The 18290-nt window shown below is 43.8% G+C and overlaps 2 protein-coding genes across 2 annotated transcripts in view; one reads left to right on the top strand and one right to left on the bottom strand.

Annotated features, from left to right (window-relative positions):
- The window catches only part of LOC146185276 (acetylcholinesterase-like), a 77374-nt gene extending 65445 nt beyond the window's left edge, over positions 1 to 11929 (top strand). Inside the window, exons 2-3 of the mRNA XM_084607789.1 lie at positions 9892 to 11385; positions 11788 to 11929. Coding sequence (XP_084463915.1) covers positions 9892 to 11385; positions 11788 to 11929 — 1636 coding nt within the window. The remainder of the gene's footprint in view (positions 1 to 9891; positions 11386 to 11787) is intronic.
- An 890-nt stretch (positions 11930 to 12819) lies between these two features.
- LOC146185275 (uncharacterized) lies at positions 12820 to 16822 on the bottom strand. The gene is made up of 3 exons (XM_084605497.1): positions 16701 to 16822; positions 14733 to 15007; positions 12820 to 13505 (listed from the first exon to the last, which is right to left on the bottom strand). Exons 1-3 carry the CDS (start codon positions 16725 to 16727, stop codon positions 13379 to 13381), a joined length of 429 nt encoding a protein of 142 aa, XP_084461623.1. The 5' UTR covers positions 16728 to 16822; the 3' UTR covers positions 12820 to 13378.
- Positions 16823 to 18290: the final 1468 nt, after the last annotated feature.

Raw genomic sequence — 18290 nt, 5'->3', positions numbered from 1 at the left:
TACCATTAGCGAGTGTCGGTCACGTAGCATGTCCTGCGCACCCTACCGCCCTATCTAGTTTGCCTAAAGACAAAACAAGCGTCGGGTGCCAGCGCGTATATGTTTTCAAACGAGGCGCTGACCTTGATTAGACTTTTTCAGGTAAAGAATGTACCGGTGATGGTTTTACTCGGTGAAGCGACACATGTTTTGCGCTCTTTTGGACGCACAAGTATAGAGTTGATACTAACAAGAAGGCGCAAATGAAAATGTTCTCTGCAATTCGTGCATCGGTGTCATTTGACTGCGCAAATTTCATTCCGATATGAAAGAATGACAAAACGATTATCTTAAGAATGAATTTACGACCAGACGAGATCCTTCAAAACCTGTTCGGAATTCTTTGCTCAGTTCTAAACCTTTTTGCTGCAAACAAAGCTTGAAATCAATGTTTTCAACAAACTTAGCATAGCAGCAAATCGCCCCTTACATAAATCACTGTAATGCCTTTCAATTCTCATATCGAATTTTACCAGTTTCACAGCAAACGCAAGACACGAAACGGCACGAAATGGCACCCCGAGTGCTGCAACCGCTTCGCTTGGGGGGAGTCGTGTGTACACTGGCGGCAATTTCGTTGGAAGTCACGTGTGACGGCGTCACGTAAGGAAGACGCCCAACACAGCGCAGCCGGTGAGTGAGATGAGCGCTTGGGAGAGGCTAAACACAAAAGACAAGGCAATAAAAACCCCGTCCAGGTTAATTTCCCTAAATAGGTTAATGACGATGAGACCGTGTTGAGCAGCGGTGCCGGTTCCGAGAACTCCCACGCTAGGTCTAAACGTAAGCCCCGGATACACTACTGCTTTCAAGAGCCCACAAGAACATAAACACACGTACGAAGCGCCAACACACGCTAACAAGCAAGCGTGCGAACCAAGATACGCTTTCAAGCCTCGCAGGAGACCTTTGTTTCAGTCCGGCGACCCTTCTCGAAAAGAACATGGCATTGTTTTAGGGTAACTTGCTCTGGATTGATGAGGCAAAGCGCTGGAGGGAAGCTATACAGGCAATAAAAGGGATACTCTTCAGGCTTGCGGTAAACGAGCTCAGCTGCCCGTCGTATGTGCCTGCCCCTGAGCGTGTTGGTCCGAGTGAAGATGTCTTCTTTCCGTCCTTGTTTTTTCCCTTAGATAATACTGGCGCTAAAAGCTCCCGCTATTCGGTGGTGGTGGGGAGAGGGAGAGGGGGGGGGGGGGAATCTTTTCAGGGAGTCCATTTGCGATGAATTGAGAAACTGAAGTAATATAGAATGTTCCCTCATACTCTTCTCTATTCTTCGCCATGGTGCGAATTTTCTGTCGGTGGCAGTCCAAAGCGCAAGCATAAAACCAAGGTATACAATGGGACGTTTATTCAGGGATTATTATTTCTCTTCATTTTTTTTTTTTCAATTTATTTCACAATAACGAAGTTGTAGCACCATTTGTAGCAAAGTTTGCGGCATATTGGCTAGCGCCATCCGATATAAAAGCAAATACCGCGTCCTTGCAGACGAATCAAGCGCTTATCTCTGTGTTCATTCAAAACCGACGAAAAAAAGAACTTAACCGCTAAAAATTAGATTCTTCGTGAAATCTTGTGAGTGTCGCAATGACATACAATTTTATCAAGATTAATTATTTATGTGAATAGGTTAAGATTTGTTATAATAAAACCCCGAAGGCATTTTAGTCACATAACGGCTCAATATTGAAGTGAAGCTATCGCCCATCCACAAATGCAAGCCAAGAAATGAAGAATATTGTAGGCTTGCCTCTTTCTGTCGGAATATAGTTAGTGGTAACTGGAAGCATTTTTTGTGAGAACATTTGCCGCCACTTTCAATTTTGCGTTACTTGTTCACAATTTTCCACTATTAAAGTTCAGGTTTATAATTTATTCATTAACAGCGCTAACTTCGGTTTTTCCATTGTACAATTATCCGTGATGCCATTATAGAGAACCAGAGTTTACATAACTTCCCAAGTAATGTTGGCCACTGCTCATATTCCCATGCAATAAAATTTTTTGAAACAGTCTCAATATGCCACATGCCTAAGAGAATGAAAACCTCGTTAGTTCACTAAACATCTAAATTTTCTGCGCTATACTCCTAAGATGATTTGATCTGTACTAAACTTGGTAAGGTGGTTTAGCGGATACAATGTGAGGACTGAAAACTGCAACAAGATGTAGAAGTTGCGTGGCAATCTCACAGGCTCAATGTTGTAAAATATATATATTTCGTGGCACAACGCTTAAAAACGCGTACTTTTACTGCAGGCCATTAGAACACACACGCGCACGTACGCCCGCACGCACACACGCACGCACACGCGCGCACACACACACACACACACACACACACACACACACACACACACACACACACACACACACACACACACACACACACACACACACACACACACACACACACACACACACACACACACACACACACACACACACACACACGCATATGTATATAATTCATAATTCTTCAAGAGCTTTTGTCATAAGAACACAGGTACGTTTGATCGTCGTTTCAACTTACAACAAAAAAAAAAAAAAAGGAAACACAAATATTCGGACACGTCGGGGAAATATGTGATCAGTGAGTGAAGAATAAAGAAAGCCGAAAGGTAAACTGCTCAAAATTAAAATAAAGCTCTCATGGTATTTTTTTATCGCAGTAAAACAAAATTTGACATGCTCTGCTGTCGTCAGCCGCGCTGACTCTGCAGCAGGGAAAAAAACTGATCTTCGAAAAATTCCTTTCAGTAATGCAATCACTATATTATAATTTGTCTTGACTTATTTTGCGAACTTTCAAGTAGTAAGAAAAAGAAAGTAGGCTGAGGACGAACAAAATCTTTGCCAAGACATTACACTCTCTCGGAAGCGAACAAATAGTTCCTAAGTGTATTATCGGCTCTAAGCGATGGAGTAACCTTAAGTAGGGAAATATACCATTTCTTCTGTTCTTGGAGATGCGGTCACGCTATTACATTTTCAGGAAGTTCCTTCAAAGCAAGCACCATGAAGCGAGTTGATTTTACCACTGGCGTCCCAGGTACCCGGGATTTTGTATGGTCTATAGTGCTGAACCAGTTTCATCGTAGCCTCTTTGTGCTACCGGAGACTCAAGTACCTGCAATACATACTGCCGCTAGTTTTAATACATCGCTGCGTCACGTACTACAGTCACCAAGTGGTACGACAATGGCGGGTTCATTTCGTGCACATGGGATGCCCGTCAGCACTGGTTCCCTCATGATGTGTGTGAGCACGCACGGTGAGTCGACAAGATGGCCCCGTCCCCGGCGCATGCCGCCACTGCGATAAAGCGTCGGCAACATACATTCCTATCTGAAGTTTTCCAACAGCTCGCAAATGCTGGTTCCCGCAAGCATTGTTTCTTATGCCAATCAAATCGATCTTGAGGAAGAGCAATACCATTCAGGGGATCCGATTTGAACTACTGGTCCTTCTGATAGGATTGCAGATGACGATGCACAGCATTGCGTTGTGGTGTACTCTTCTTTCTTTATGACTGTAATAGGGGAGGGGGGGGGGGGGGGGGGGAGGGCTCTAGGTTTCCGTACACTTCTGTCTCTAGTGTACATTGGTATAAAACGTTTTCTTCCAGTAATTGTGCGTCTGCCAAACAAAGAACACGTCTTCTCAGTGACGCCACACATCAATTGTTTCTTTTTTTTTTTTCGTTTTGCACTCGCAGAAAAGAATATTTAATGCGCAATATCTGAGATAATAGACTGGCATACTTTAGCTAGCATTTCTTAACTGCTAGTCGTCGGCGTTCCGAATTCCACCAACTCTCTGTCTGTAGTGGCTGGAAAACACGCAGATCGCCCCAATTGCACCTCCCACGTATCATCCGAAAGGGCCGCAAAGCTCATTTTTTCACGCGAGCAATATATACGATACTCCAGCGGTTTCATAACCGAACGCCAACCACCTCTACGTGAAAGAACGCTTAGAGTGGCTCGCCCGAAGAGTGGATATCTAGCACCGTGCCACCACGCCCTCTCACCCGGGATAATCAACCATGCCGCAATCCACGATGTGCCAGCGGGCAGAAGCCATGGATCTATCCGAGCGCAAAAACAAGCACACATGATGTTGCGACATGTGAAAAGCGCTAGCGCCACCTGAGCGAGCCATCGGTATTTTGTTCATTCGTCGCCAAGGAATTCAGGGAGCACGCACATAAAGCAACCACATCAACGCCGATGCTTTGTCGGTTGCTCAACTCTGGTTCCGGCCGTAATGCGCGGTGAAGACGGCCCCATTATTTATCCCGCACCCGCCTCTACCACGGCGGCGACAAGCTAAGGCGATCATGTTTCTCGGCAACCGCTTGCAGCAACCGAACATACTATTTTGCGCGTGGAGTGCGAAGGGGATTAAAAATGAGTCTGCTATCAAGGGAGGCGTGAACCATATGGTACGAAGGCTTAGCAAAGTAGCGTAAGAGGATTTGTCGTCATTATTGTAGATTCCCTTGCTGCCTCATATTACAGCTGAACAACAAAAATGATCGAATCCCGGCCTCGGCGGCAGCGTTTCGATGGAGGCGAAAAGCAAGGCGCCCGTGTGCTGTGCGATGTCAGTGCACGTTAAAGAACCCCAGGTGGTCGAAATTTCCGGAGTCCTCCACTACGGCGTCTCTCATAGCCTAAGTTGCTTTGGGACGTTAAACCCCACAAACCAACCAAGAACAACAAAAATGAAAAGGTAGTGGCAAACTTTTGTGGAGCAAATTGCTGTTCAAACAACGCACATCCTTTTTTCCTTACCTCATCAAATTCTTGTTTGTTGTGGTGAGGGGATTAGTTAGTGCTGCAAGCTATTGGTCTGCATCAAGTAGGGTTCGAAACCTATAGCGTTCGTGAACCCGGTTTGACTTTCCTCTGGTTCGTTGGTAATACTACTGTTGCGGAAAAGAAACCCGGAAACCAAATATGACAACTATCGCATTATGACTTTTATCCGATATGCTTTACGACAGTTACAATCTTCTCAGTCCCTCGAAATCTCACACAAAACACGTGCTTAAACCAACAAAAGGCTTGGTATGATTTGGATAGATTTGGTTTGATTTGTGGGGTTGTACCTCTCTAAGCGACTCAGGCTGAGAAGACACAGTAATGATGGGCTCAGAAATTTTGACAGGTACCGCCTGAGGTTCTTTAACATGCACCGACATCGCACGGTACAAGGGGCATTTGCTTTTCGCCTCCACTGAAAAGCGGCCTTCACGGCCGAAGTTCGATCCGGCATCCTTGAGAACAGCAGTCGAACGCCCCAACCAATGCACCACCGCGGCAGAGCCGAACTAACGGCGCTGGTTTCACAAGTCGTACAAAGCAGAAAGCGCCGAAAAAAGGGAGTTCCTTTTTTTTCTTTTGCTTTGTTGCATTACCGCGTTCAGTACCCGTGTTTCTATTTGTCGAAATCTTTAATTTGGCCCTCATTCTTACATATGGAACTCATCGAAGCAAGCACCAGGAATTCGCAACCAGCTACAAATAGTAAGAATTCATCCCCGGTGTCACCACTTTGCACCTTCAGGTATAGCAAGCCGATATACTAGCTACTTATCATTTTTTGCAGTACACAACATCCGACACTGCAGCGAACTTCAAGCTATCTGTACATCGTTGGGGCCACAGTCATTTCCGAAAGGTATGCGACACACGTGCCGGATATATTTGTTTGCGCACTTAACATTTTCCTCTGCTTTCGGGATGATGCAGCTCACTTAATCATTCCTGTTCATAAATGCCTAATTCGCTGAAGTTTTTCGGTCCGGTCAACAAGGCACTCTCAACACTTGGTCTTTTCCTATGTCCCTTTTCTTTGCTCTTTTCCTTCCTTTCTTGCCTTCTTATACATTCTTTTTTGCTCTTTTCCTTTTTCTTTGTTTCTTACCTTCATTCCTTCATTCTTTCGCTCTCTCTCTTTCCTCGCTTCCTTTGTTCGTTTTTTCATTCTCCCCTCGCTTCGTTTATTCTTTCGTTCTTCCTTTCTTCCCCTCCATACTTCATTCTTTTTTGTTTTCTCTTTCTTTCTTTCTTTCTTTCTTTCTTTCTTTCTTTCTTTCTTTCTTTCTTTCTTTCTTTTTTTCTTTCTTTCTTTCTTTCTTCCTTCCTTCCTTTCTCTCTTTCTTTTTCTCTTTCCTTCTTCCTTCCTTTCTTTCCTCCCTTCCCTAATTTTTATTTCTTCCTTTCGTTATTTCTTTCCTCTTTTCCTTCATCCTTCCTTTCTTTGATTCTTCCTTTCTATCCCTCTTTTTCTTCTTGTAAAGAAATCCTCGATCCGCTCAAACAGATTTAGTAGCAATCTTTTTTTGCGTGTGTTTAGGATAGAAGTTTAGCTACAGCTACCGCTTTCGGGAGTTTGGTGGGAGTGAGAGCAGCGGGAACGAACTGGTTCGAGCTTATGAGAAAATAATGGGGCAGTAGCTTCGGGGAAATCCTTCTCTATCCTTTCATGACGATGCAGTTCTACCCCTTCATTTGAAAATACTAGCAAATGAAAATTACGTAGTTGGGACCGCCAGGACATTAGCAGGTGCTGTCAAAGATGACGGAGACTGCCACGCAGGCACCAAGGAATTGCGAGGCTTTCAAAACAGACGCCCTAATGCGGATCAACGTCTCGGATGCCAACGATAGCGGCCCATGTACTTGGCATACCTCTTTACTAGAATGACAACCTTTCTGAGGCAAAGTGATACTTACAGGTGACCCGGAACTTTCTCGATTTTTTTAGGTCTTGAAAGAGCTGTTTAGAGCATCACAGAAACGGTCGCGTCGCACTGGCATCCTGTGAAAATAATCTGGTCCCGCTTGTCAAATACATGTGGCTTATAATAACAGAATACTGCGCGCCTGCGAATGTTACCGGATTTCAATGTACCAAAACGTCATGGTTTAAGCGAGAAGTGTCCTCTTGAACCTTGATGCAGCTGAAGCTGCGAAGTACAAGCAAAGACATTTCCATCGTCACTACAAAATATTCACTGGGTTTGAGACCGTCGCCTGGCGCCAGCACCTGACGGTCACGTATCTTAACTTTTTTTTAGCAAGCACTCTTTCTTCCCCACGCAACAAGCTGAATAATCTCAGCAGCGCCACAGTTCAAACCCAAAAAGCCAACACTTTCTCTATCAATTGCCGAACCCTCAAGGGAACCAAAACACTCATATTTCATTTTTCATTTTCTTGCGGAAAGCTGCCCTGACCGGCTCGGATTGAAGCGATCAGCAATAGCTGATCGAGCAGGCGTACTGTAGCGCATCAGTCATCAAGGCCCTCGACTCTGTCCAACACGGACGGCCAAAAATAAGCCCTCCCTTCGAGCTAAATTAAATGTTTTTACAGCCATTATTTCAGAAACAAACTTCCTTATGAACCATTCTTACGAGAATTTCTGCGCTTCACCAAGTCTCGCCCTACTATAAGCGGTCGTTGCCGCGGCTCCCTAAATATATTAAAAAGTCCAGCCCCATGACCACCCCATGGAGAAATTACACTTACCAGAAGCTCAAACACCAGCGCAATGAAAGGCTACGTTCAAATCTTGTTAGAAAACCTTGAGGCAAAGACCATCGTTACTGTCAACGCCGCCTCGTTGCATCTCGTCTTTTGTCCATAGCATTTGTTCAGCCTTTAAAAATATTTCAGCCTTCACTCACCATGTCAAGGAACATCGGGATGCCGTAAATGTTCCTACAAGCATCTTCCATACAAATTTCATGCGCGTTTTACAACCAGTGTACATTAACTATACAGATTTTGCCGAACCATTATTTTATCTGCAACGTCTTTAGCTTCTAGCGTACGATGCAAAGATTAAATATTGACCATTATTCTATTTTTTTTTTTAATGAGAGCGCCAAAGAATTCAGTATAGTCAAATCATCGTTCCTGCTTTAGCGCTGTTCTATTGCATACATGCATTGCTGAATCCGTGCAGTTTTTTTTAAATCATTGATATTCTAAAATTTCAAACCATCATCAGTCTTCTCTCGCAATGTCCTCGAGTCTATATCTTGAAAACGCCATGCAGGCGATGCTATCAGCTGCTCACACTATGGGAAGGGAGATCTTATGTGCCACTAGACATGAGTTAGAGAGAAAGGGCACGTTTTAATGAAGCTAACAGACCAAATTCGAAATGGGGCGGTTTATTTAACCAAAGTATCATGAACCAGATGTTTTGTTTTTGTTTTTGTTTATGTAATTTCGACCAACTTATGAACCGGCGCAGGAATTCAACAAAATGAAGGTTAAGAAACTATATTTTCCTCCGGTTAGTTCCAAATTTTGTTTAATCATTGAAGGAGACCATTCTATCTGATTAAGCATTTTACGGCCGCAGCATACTTTCTCAATTCAGCATCCTTTTACCCAAGAAAATCAAGCCTCACAAGCAGAACAAAAGAGGGAAAAAAAAAAAAAAAAAGGTCTATTGAACATGCGAGATTACAGGAAACTGAGTGTATTCTTTTTCTTCTCCGCAAAACGGTTCAATGCATAAGTGCAGCAGAAAGTTTCCCACCCGGACGTGCGAAAGTACCCATGTTTATGTAGTACCGCCAGCTGTACCGCTGATTTTCGAGCGTGCAATTCTCGGGTTGATGTCCGTGCACAAGTGCCGCTCAGTGTGGGGCTTACCATGCCCATATAAATTTGAATTCATTTATTGCGCTGTACGTCTCTCAGTGCATCGTTTGTCCTTTCAGGTAGGTTCACATATCTCTTACATGTGTAACAATGAAAGCAAAAATTATGAAACATCTCTATTTCCAGGCCGATATTCGTCTTTCGCGAACCAACTTATTTGGTTAAAACGCATGCATGTACAATACGACGTGAGCCTAATCGCACGATAAATTGCCCTTGATATAAGACAAATTATTATTTATATAAATACACTCGATGTAAATACGAGTTCCATTTCATTTGTTCAATACTGCCAGCGTTGTGCAGCCGTTTCCTAAGCTTACCAAAACTTATTACTACACTCATTAAACAAGAACACTAGGATCTAATTAAAATAAGACCATGCCTATATGGTAAAGCTGGGGGTTTACACTTGCCAATGCTTATTGGCACATGTACAATGTCATGCATTTAGCAGTTTAGTTGGGTTAAACCCAAGGTTAAGTGTCGGGTACAGTGTTAAAATTTCCGCGCTAAGCATAAATAGCAGTCCTCTTGTTCAAAGAAGAGTTTTTATTATATGGGTTAAATAAAACAGAAAACTCAAATAAGGAGCTACTTGCGCCATAATTCCCAGATGCAGCCGCCCACTCTCTTCCAATGACTGCTCATCTGGCCAGCAAATATAGGGCAATAAGTGGCTCGCTATGAGATACATACAAAGGCATCCAACAGCCACTCAAACAAAGGGTGCCATAGATGCTGATCTTCTCTGTGGCAAGCGGTTGTCTATTGTGCTTATTAATAGTTTATCTTGTTTTAATCACGTTCATCAATGCCGCGAGACTCCTCTGTTTTTTATTTTTATTTTTTAAGTGGCTTCCACCATTCTTCGATGTCTCGTTAATAATACTAAGCTAACAAGCTTTGTGCTAATTGACGCCCTCGGCTGAGACCGCCACGAAAGTTGAGACTTGTAGGATGCCTCACATAATAGTGCGAGCCAAGCGAGATCATAGTATCTGGTGTCCACAGAGCTAGAGCATTCATCCCTGCTGTTTAGTGGAGTCACTTGTTACCAAACGTAAGCACGTTGATCTTTTACTTTATTGTGATAATGATATCATGCAGTCATCTTGCATTTCCACCTGACATGCGCACATGCATATTACAGGAATTCGACGGAGACGTCGATCGTGGCAATGGAGGCCCGTGCCCTTTTTACGATGCTGATTCTGCCCTTCGCATCCGCCAGTGAAGTAATTGTGACTATTCAGCAAGGACAGCTGCGTGGACGCTCCGGGTACGTTTATGAGTACCCCATCTACACCTTCTTGGGCATACCGTACGCGAACCCGCCGGTAGGCGAACTTAGGTTTCTGAAACCTGAACCCCGGGATCCGTGGCGTGGGGTTTACGATGCGACTTTTCCGAAGAATTCTTGCATGCAGCCTCTCGCAAACAGCCTTTTTCCTGTTCCGGGACCCTTTTCTGAAGACTGCCTCTACCTCAATGTGTACACGCCCAGTACGTCCGATTCAAAAAAGCGGCCTGTTTTGGTGTGGTTCTTTGGAGGAATTTTTCTCGTCGGTTCATCCCACCAGCGTAACTATAACGCAACCGTATTAGCCGCTTTCAATGACCTCGTCGTCGTGACCTTTGACTTCCGCAATTCCGTGTTTGGATTCCTCGATGCACAAGACCCTAGCGGACCGGGAAACGCCGCTCTTTGGGATCAAACACTGGCCCTCGAGTGGGTGCGCGACAACATCGCCGTGTTCGGCGGAGATTCCGAATGCGTTACTCTATTCGGTGCAAGTTCTGGATCTATGCTTATCCACGCTCACGTTCTGTCACCGCACAGTGCGGACCTGTTTCGCCGCGTGTACCTGATGAGCGGCACAATGAACACTGACACATTCGCAGACTCTATTTACGAGAGCGACGTTAAAGGAAACGAGGTCGCCCAGATTCTCAGTTGTGCAGACTCCTTCCAAGATTTGACGACTCACACCGCGCGTGTAACGGATTGCCTTCGAAACAAATCGGCACTGAATCTTGTGGCCGCGAATGTACTGGCAATGGTACCGAAGATAATATTTTTCCTCCCGACATTTAAGACAGAATTCATGCCGTTGCTGCCCTCTGAAGCCAGCGAAAAGGGAGCGTTCTCCCCTGTTGACGCAGTTGTCAGTGTTACGTCCAATGAAGGAACATTCCCGTTCGTTTTGCAGCCCGACCAAAGGCTGGTTGAGCCAGAGTTAGAGGATGTCAGCTTAGTATACCTCCAAACGGTAGTGAAATTACTGCTGAACCTTTGGACAAAAAACAAAGTCGTTCCTCTCGGAGAGGAGTACATTAAGGCTGCTCCACCTGACGATAAAGTGGCTCTAAGAAGTACAGCATGTGATTTCTTTGGGAAGCACAACAGTTACTGTCCAAGCAGGTTCTTCGCTGAAAGCCACTCTCGAAAAGCTCGAGTGTATGGGCAGATTTTCGCGCACAGGTCTGAAATGGAGACGACCCCAGAATGGGTCGGTGCAACACATATGGACGACGTTCCGTACACGTTCGGTCTTCCTCTTCTGAACACGGACGAGTACACGGACCAAGACAGGGACTTCAGCTTGAACCTGATGAAAAGTCTGGCAAACTTTGCGCGGACCGGGTAAGTAGATTTACTCCTTCTGCCGAACTAGAGAACACGCCGATTTATAACATGCTCTGGGATGCGTCACTCAGAACTTGATCTGTTTTGGTCAACCACAACATCTGAAAATATTATCGATAAATTGATGTGACAGAGAGACCATGAATAAAATTAACTATACCATTTAAGCCAGCATAGTTAGTACAGACACTGAAATATGCAAAAACAATTTTTTTTTGCTTGTTACAGTCAATTAGCGTTCCGAACTTCCCCTCCTGATGCCGCTTTGGATCGGCATTCAAAGACTTTCAATATCTTCGTGAATGCAGAAATCACCCTCCTGCTGTCTATTATTTGCATGAAAACATTACTCTATCGCTTTGCTGTTGCCTAAGAATTTTTTTATTTCCCTCCTGTCAGGACGCCTGGTGTTCCAGACATACCGAGCTGGCCCCAGTTCTCTTTGGATAATCCAAGCTTTGTCTGGCTTCAACCAGGCAACTACGGCGTCATCGAGGACTTTTATGGGACGGGCTGCGAAATGTGGAGAAAATTCCTCTGAATTTCAAGCATTTCCTATTCGTGACTGCTGGCTGGAAAAGCAGAACTCTGCTGCCGGCAATGACATCTACACGTGCTAGTACTTGAAGACGCTGCTTCGATGCTCCTTCCCTTACACAGTGCGGACAGCGGACAGAGGGAGGAAAGAGTAGTCCGTGTGCCAAGTTAGGACTTATTCGTCTAATTATAAGTGTAAAAATTAATTCCTTTTGTCCTCACTGGCGTGTTCGTGCAAAAACCCTCATGGGATACCTAGCCACCACCCCATTTTCGTACAGGGCTTTTAAGAAAATTAAAGAACTTGTTTATCTTCGTTCCTATAAATTTTTCTTCTACGATTTTCACTAATGTGGGCATGCTGTGCGGCATGCCAGGCTTTCCGATTCGTATACAAAAAAGGCCGTATTTCCTTCCACTTTATGCGATATTGCTTTTTGGTTAAGCGCTTACACTCTCATTTTTTTTTTCTAGACCATAATGAGTAAAAGTTTATTCGTATTATTTCGAAAGGATTACTTCGCAATGTTCACAGATTTCAATCCACAGACCGCGTCCGCAGACAGCGTCAGTAAAATCGTGTCCGCAGCAGTTGTAATTGAGACGTGTAGAGGTTAATGAGTGGTGTCAATCGATAAAAGGTGACGTAATGTTGGTGCCGAAAAAATAATTAGGTCAATACGTTAATTAGATGAATAATTACAGTCAATAAATGTAAAAGTTGTCCGCAGCAGTTGTCAGTAATTGAGAAGAGGTAGAGTTTATTGAGTGGTGTCAATCAATAGAGGGTGACGTTATGTTGTGTTCGAAAGACACAACATTACGTTAGAAGCAACAAACACCAACATCCGCACTTTCACATTACTCCAGTGCAGATTCTGCAGTGCTCTTTAATTTTTTTTCCTCAGTTCCGGACAGTCTCGGCATCTTTCACATATATTTTGCAATCTCAGACATTTTCCTTCTTCCTATGTGCTCCGTTATAGCAGATGTATATATTGCGGCTGTTCCTCTAGACTGCTGTAAACGCATTTCACCAAATGCTGAGATCATCTGGCAAATATAATACGTAGCGCCACCTGAACTCTTCAAAACCATTCTATTTAGTAGAATCTGCTCACTATACATTCGAGGATGATTCAATTTGCTAGCACATACCCTGAAATGTCTCCCCTTATAATTATCCGTACCAACTGAATTTTCAATTCCAATAGCAAAGTGGATGTCGATCGACCCGAAAGGTTGTTACACGAATTATGCCTTCTTCACAGTGTATACCTACGTACACTGCCACCTTTTCATGCAAAAAAAAAAAGCAAATTAATTTGCAGCAAGGCATGTAAAACATTCATACAGAAATATTGAGATTAGTTATTACTAAAATGCACATGTTTGTTGGGATGCGCCAATTGCAAAGTTGGCACTGAAAATGTGTAATGTTCGGCTTCCGGCCTTATGGCGGATTCTTGGCCAGGGGAGGGCCGAAGTAGTCAGACGGTCGGCGCCCAACCATGCGGTCGTAGGAAGGGGACGGTCTCCAGGTGGCCTTTGACGTCTTCCTGCTGACAGAGAACTTCTCGCTGCACCGGGAAAGATAAAGCTATCATAAATCTGCCAAGCCCGATCATAATAAAATCTCGATCATTCTCCGTGCCTATTGCAACCATTACCAAACAATAGCCTCTTTTTTCCACCTACAAAACCACCTCGTGTTACAGCTGCGTCTAGTATACCGCAGAGCAGGCGAGACAGAAGTTTCATGACACTCGTTAGAGCGCGTGTCTTTTAGCGTAAGATAACCAAAATAAGGGTCACAGCCCCGAACGTAATAAGATTTTTGAAGTTCTAAAAACGGGTACTGGAAATACCAATCGCTGCCTCTCTATATTATCTTGCTGCAGCTAGGCAACTATATGTATTTCTCCGGATTCATCGTATCGCAATTTAGGAAAAAAATCACCGACAGCCGTGAAAAAGGACAGCCGCCATCTGGGCTTTTCAAAACAAAGCCCTAAATGTAATATTTAAAACGTTGATTCAAAATTACTCATTCCTGGCAGATTAACATTACTGTCCTTTTTATCTGATGGATGTATATACGTCAAGTCGCGGCGAAGGCATCTTCCAATTTTAAAGAGAACATCCATAAAAATGTGAGTTCTATTCATAAAAACAGCAGGTATTAGCTTGCGGGTAAAGAATATGATATTCATTAGGTTTCAGGTAATGACTGATTTCTCCTCTTCATGCAATCTGCTAGCTGATTAAGCTTGGCAGCTTGTAGATCGTTTCTTGCAGACAGCCGATGGTTTCGGGTTCCAGCCTAGAGTCGGGAATATTTTTTCTTTAGTGCCAAGTTTCTCTAGAGATCTTCGTTGCTTACTTTGTAGCTACACGATTGCAGAGGGGTCAGGTATTTATTTCCAAAGCTGACCCCAGTTGACCAGCATGAAATTCACCAAAACGTTTTCAATCAGAGATGTATTTTAGTTATAACTGCAAAGACGCTCTGAAATTCGAACCCCAGATTTTCTGATCAAGCTGTGGGTGCTCTTCAAGTTCAGATTATCTAAAGTCCCTACTAAACGAAATGCATCACAACAATGAAATCCCACTGAGACGCGCCCGGAAACCACTTTGAAAATTAGCAGCGATAAGCTGGCCGCCATGATTGCACGATTCACCGGTAACTGTCACAATTTCTTTCCCTGCAGCTTCACTGCACCTAATTTTCGCTGAGCCGGAAAGCTATGTCATTCATAAGCTTTCGAAATCTCAGCAGTCGGTTCTCCGCGTTGTATACTGACCCGCGCCTGGCCTTTGCCTGTACCAAGTGTTCCCGCGCCGCGGCCACCTCCGCTATGGCCTCCCGGCGAGCTAGGGACTTGCGGGCACCTCTAGCCATCCGCTTGTAGTACGTATCATAGAGGCGAGTCAGCGAGATGACCTCGTCATGCACCGTGGTGGCCATCGTACGCAGCACAGAGAGGACCGCGAATGCGACCAAGCCGATGCCCACCATCAAGAGGGTGTTGCCTCGCATAAACGACACCACAGCATCGACGCAGCTGCGTGTGAAGATCTGTGATAGATTAAAAACAGGCGGTTTACACGAGGTGTAAAATTCACAAAAACATTTATGCTTTCTAAACAGCTTTCTATATCACAGCAAGCATGCGACTATGCAAAAAAAAATTGATTGCAGCTTTCATGAATGCTTGTTGCCGGGTTAGGGCGACCCTACTTGCATTACAGTGAAACTGGCCCTTCAAATGAGGTCGGTTTAAATTTTTTAACAGAAACTGTTCAAGATGGCTGTCCACCTTTCTTTCTAGGCGCATGCTGAGATAGAACGACGCCCATGCTAAACTTAGCATTCAAGGCATTAGTAACTTGCACAGTCTTAAATTTCAGTTTTTAAAAAAACTTTAAGCGAATTACTAAGCAATCTGATGCTGCTCACCTTAAATTCTTTGTAGGCGATGAGGGTGGAATAGACATTTGGAAAGTATAAGGATAGTAGGAAAAACTCGCAGAACTTTAGGAATACAACCAGCTTTGTTACGGAGTGGCTTGTTGGGTGGTTTGGTTAAATAGTATGTTAAAACAGCACTAGAGCGCGAACAGATAAAAAAAAATGTGCGTTGTCTCTTTCTATCTGCCCATATTCTGGCGCTGTTTTAACATAGCGTTTAGTAAGAATGCCACCAGAGGTGTTTATAGCACTGGGAGAGGAGAGAAGACAACAGACATCAGTAGCTCCACATTTCTACGACCGAGACCTCTGTGTCGGTTAATGATGTTCCCGCTTTTTTAGCTCCCTCATACCTGCCCTTGTAAGGCAAGGGTATGAGATCATTTTTGGTTTAAATTAGGGCATTGCATATTCGTCCACAACACGTGGGCAACTTCTGCATACATTCACTCCGAATAACACAAAATAAATTTTCCTTTAGTTTTACCTTTTTTCAAGGGCGATGAAATAACGACAATAATGCCACTCAGCCACACCGAGACATTTTATATGAAGAGCCAAATCGAAGTTCAATGCGGAACTGGCCTAATGACAACACGCGCGTACGACCGGCTCAATGGCATTAGCAAAATCGCGTCCTTGACAGCAACTAAAAATTTTAGGACACAACATTTTAAATACTTAGAAACATATTTCTGTATTCGATATTCTGTAAAGTTCTCTTTTGTTTTTCGAAAAGCATTCGATACGAATTCATTCCCAGATCATATTGTTAATTCCACACCTCTGAATGACTATGCTCCGGAGCTATCCTTTGCTGAAAACAGCACTCTTTTCGCTTTGTCATTATTTTCTGCCTAAATTTCTTTCTTTTGCTTTGCTTGTAACAGGTCTATCACATACGGCTGTTATCGTTGTCTGTAAGGTCTGTAAGATTCTTCGCTCAATCCTGGGACAACCTCGCATATGAGGCTAGCAGTATGTACTAAACAAATAAAATAGATAAACAAATGAACTCTAAAGCTTCCAATTGTGACACATCCTTACGCTGGTAGAACATAAAATGCTACTTACTGCGATTGAACCATCTTATGCACCTAGTCAACGCAACACACTCGACAAGTCATTGGCATTCCACTCGTGATCTCTAAGCTAGGCATATCTTTTCCAGAATATTTTTTTGCACACTAGAGTTGGTGCCAGTAAAAAATAATCTAAACAACAAAGTCGCGTGATAGAACGGCATCTTGTTTTTGGCAGAATACACCTCGAAAAGAAACCCGCCAGGTAAACGCACAACCTTCTGCCAGGCCTCCTGCTCGGTCATGGCAAGCACACCGTAACCGCAAAAGCGATGCTTGAGGCGCGTCTCCAGATTCGGTTCGTCGCCTTCGGGCGGCTTGCAGCACGAGGCAGGCACCGAGCACCGCTCCGTGCTGGGGTTGAAACGCGAACAGTTGAAGTAGATGTTGTATCCCCAGTCGCGGTAGCGGTCCCTCGTGATACCGCAGCACTGGAATGAGGACTGCCAAAGGGCGCCAAAAGAGAATTTTAATTTCCATTTTATTTTTCTGCCTGTTCGCGTACGAGGCGCCAAGTACCTCCGGCAGCGCATTTAAGACAAATGCTTCACAGCGTGGTATCAACTGACGTCAGTGCAGGGAAGCTTTCATCACTGGAGCCAAAGTGAGAAAGCCGAGCGACAGCTCATGGGCCTTCCGAGTTTGGCCTCAGAGATGCCCCTAAAAATATAAAGAATAGAAACAAACGGCGCAAACTCAAGGTCATGGTGTTCTTAAGGTTGGATAACAATTTACCGGAGAGGCCAGTTCAGATTCTTTGTGATTTCTTCGAAAGACGTGCGAGCTCTCGCAGGCCATGTCCGTTTGCTTAAATGATTAACCTGCAACGTGATTTCTGTGCATGCGATACACAGCATCCACGAACGGAACGCGGCGAAACGGATACTAACAAAGGCTTGCTCTCCACATCGGCGAAATATACGTGAACGGCAAAACAAACCGAATAGCACTGCAGCTATTGCCTCCGCCTCAAATATACCGTGAACGTCTTTGGCGGCGCTACCCTCAGTTCAAGCCCCGCTGTCAGCATTCGTGTTAAGCATACTGATCGCGTTGCCAATTTGACCAAACACTACCACACGTTGATGCGTGTTCATGCAGAGAGAGAGAGCACTGCACGCTGACCAAGAACATCATTTGATGATTTAAAACAGTTTCCTGCCTTCGTTTTCTTTTTTGTTTTTAACGTTGAGTATAGCTTTACTTGCTAAAAGAAAAAGCCAATATAATGGGGTTTCATTTTTTTTTTTTCATCTAGATGTACATCTGATTAATGATAAGTTAGAAGCAAAAAACCTTTTAAATATTGTGAGGTATATACACCACTTAAGCACGTTCCACAGTTATCTTATCTGTAAATGCTTCCCGTCAGCATTCATTCTCATGCTCGTCCATTCATACCTGTAAAAAACCTGTATCCTGTATCCTGTATCCATTCCTGTATCCGACAAAGTTGAGTGCAGGACGACAGCTATGTATGGCGATTTGCCGGTACGACTGGCGTCGTCGATATCACGATTTTTTTTATCTCACTGAGGTCTCAGTTACATACAATAATAATGCATCCTGAAATTTTTAATTTATTTATTCGTATAACATCTGGCCGAAAATTACAAAAAAAATCAATTCTTAACACCCACCAAAGAAGACAAAGTAATTAAGAAAATAAGACCCAATGTCCACCTAGCATCTTAGGTTTGACACGATTTGCTTTCGACTTTAAAAACAAAGAGAACAGAACAAAAACACTAACGTATTGTTTTGCGAATTCGCACTATTATTTTTATCTTAATATTGTTGATTCCCCA

Source organism: Amblyomma maculatum, chromosome 6 (genome assembly GCF_055883805.1).
Source record: "Amblyomma maculatum isolate TAMU_Amacu chromosome 6, ASM5588380v1, whole genome shotgun sequence".
Classification (NCBI taxonomy): Eukaryota; Metazoa; Arthropoda; class Arachnida; order Ixodida; family Ixodidae; genus Amblyomma; species Amblyomma maculatum.
This window is presented reverse-complemented; position numbering and strand designations above follow the sequence as displayed.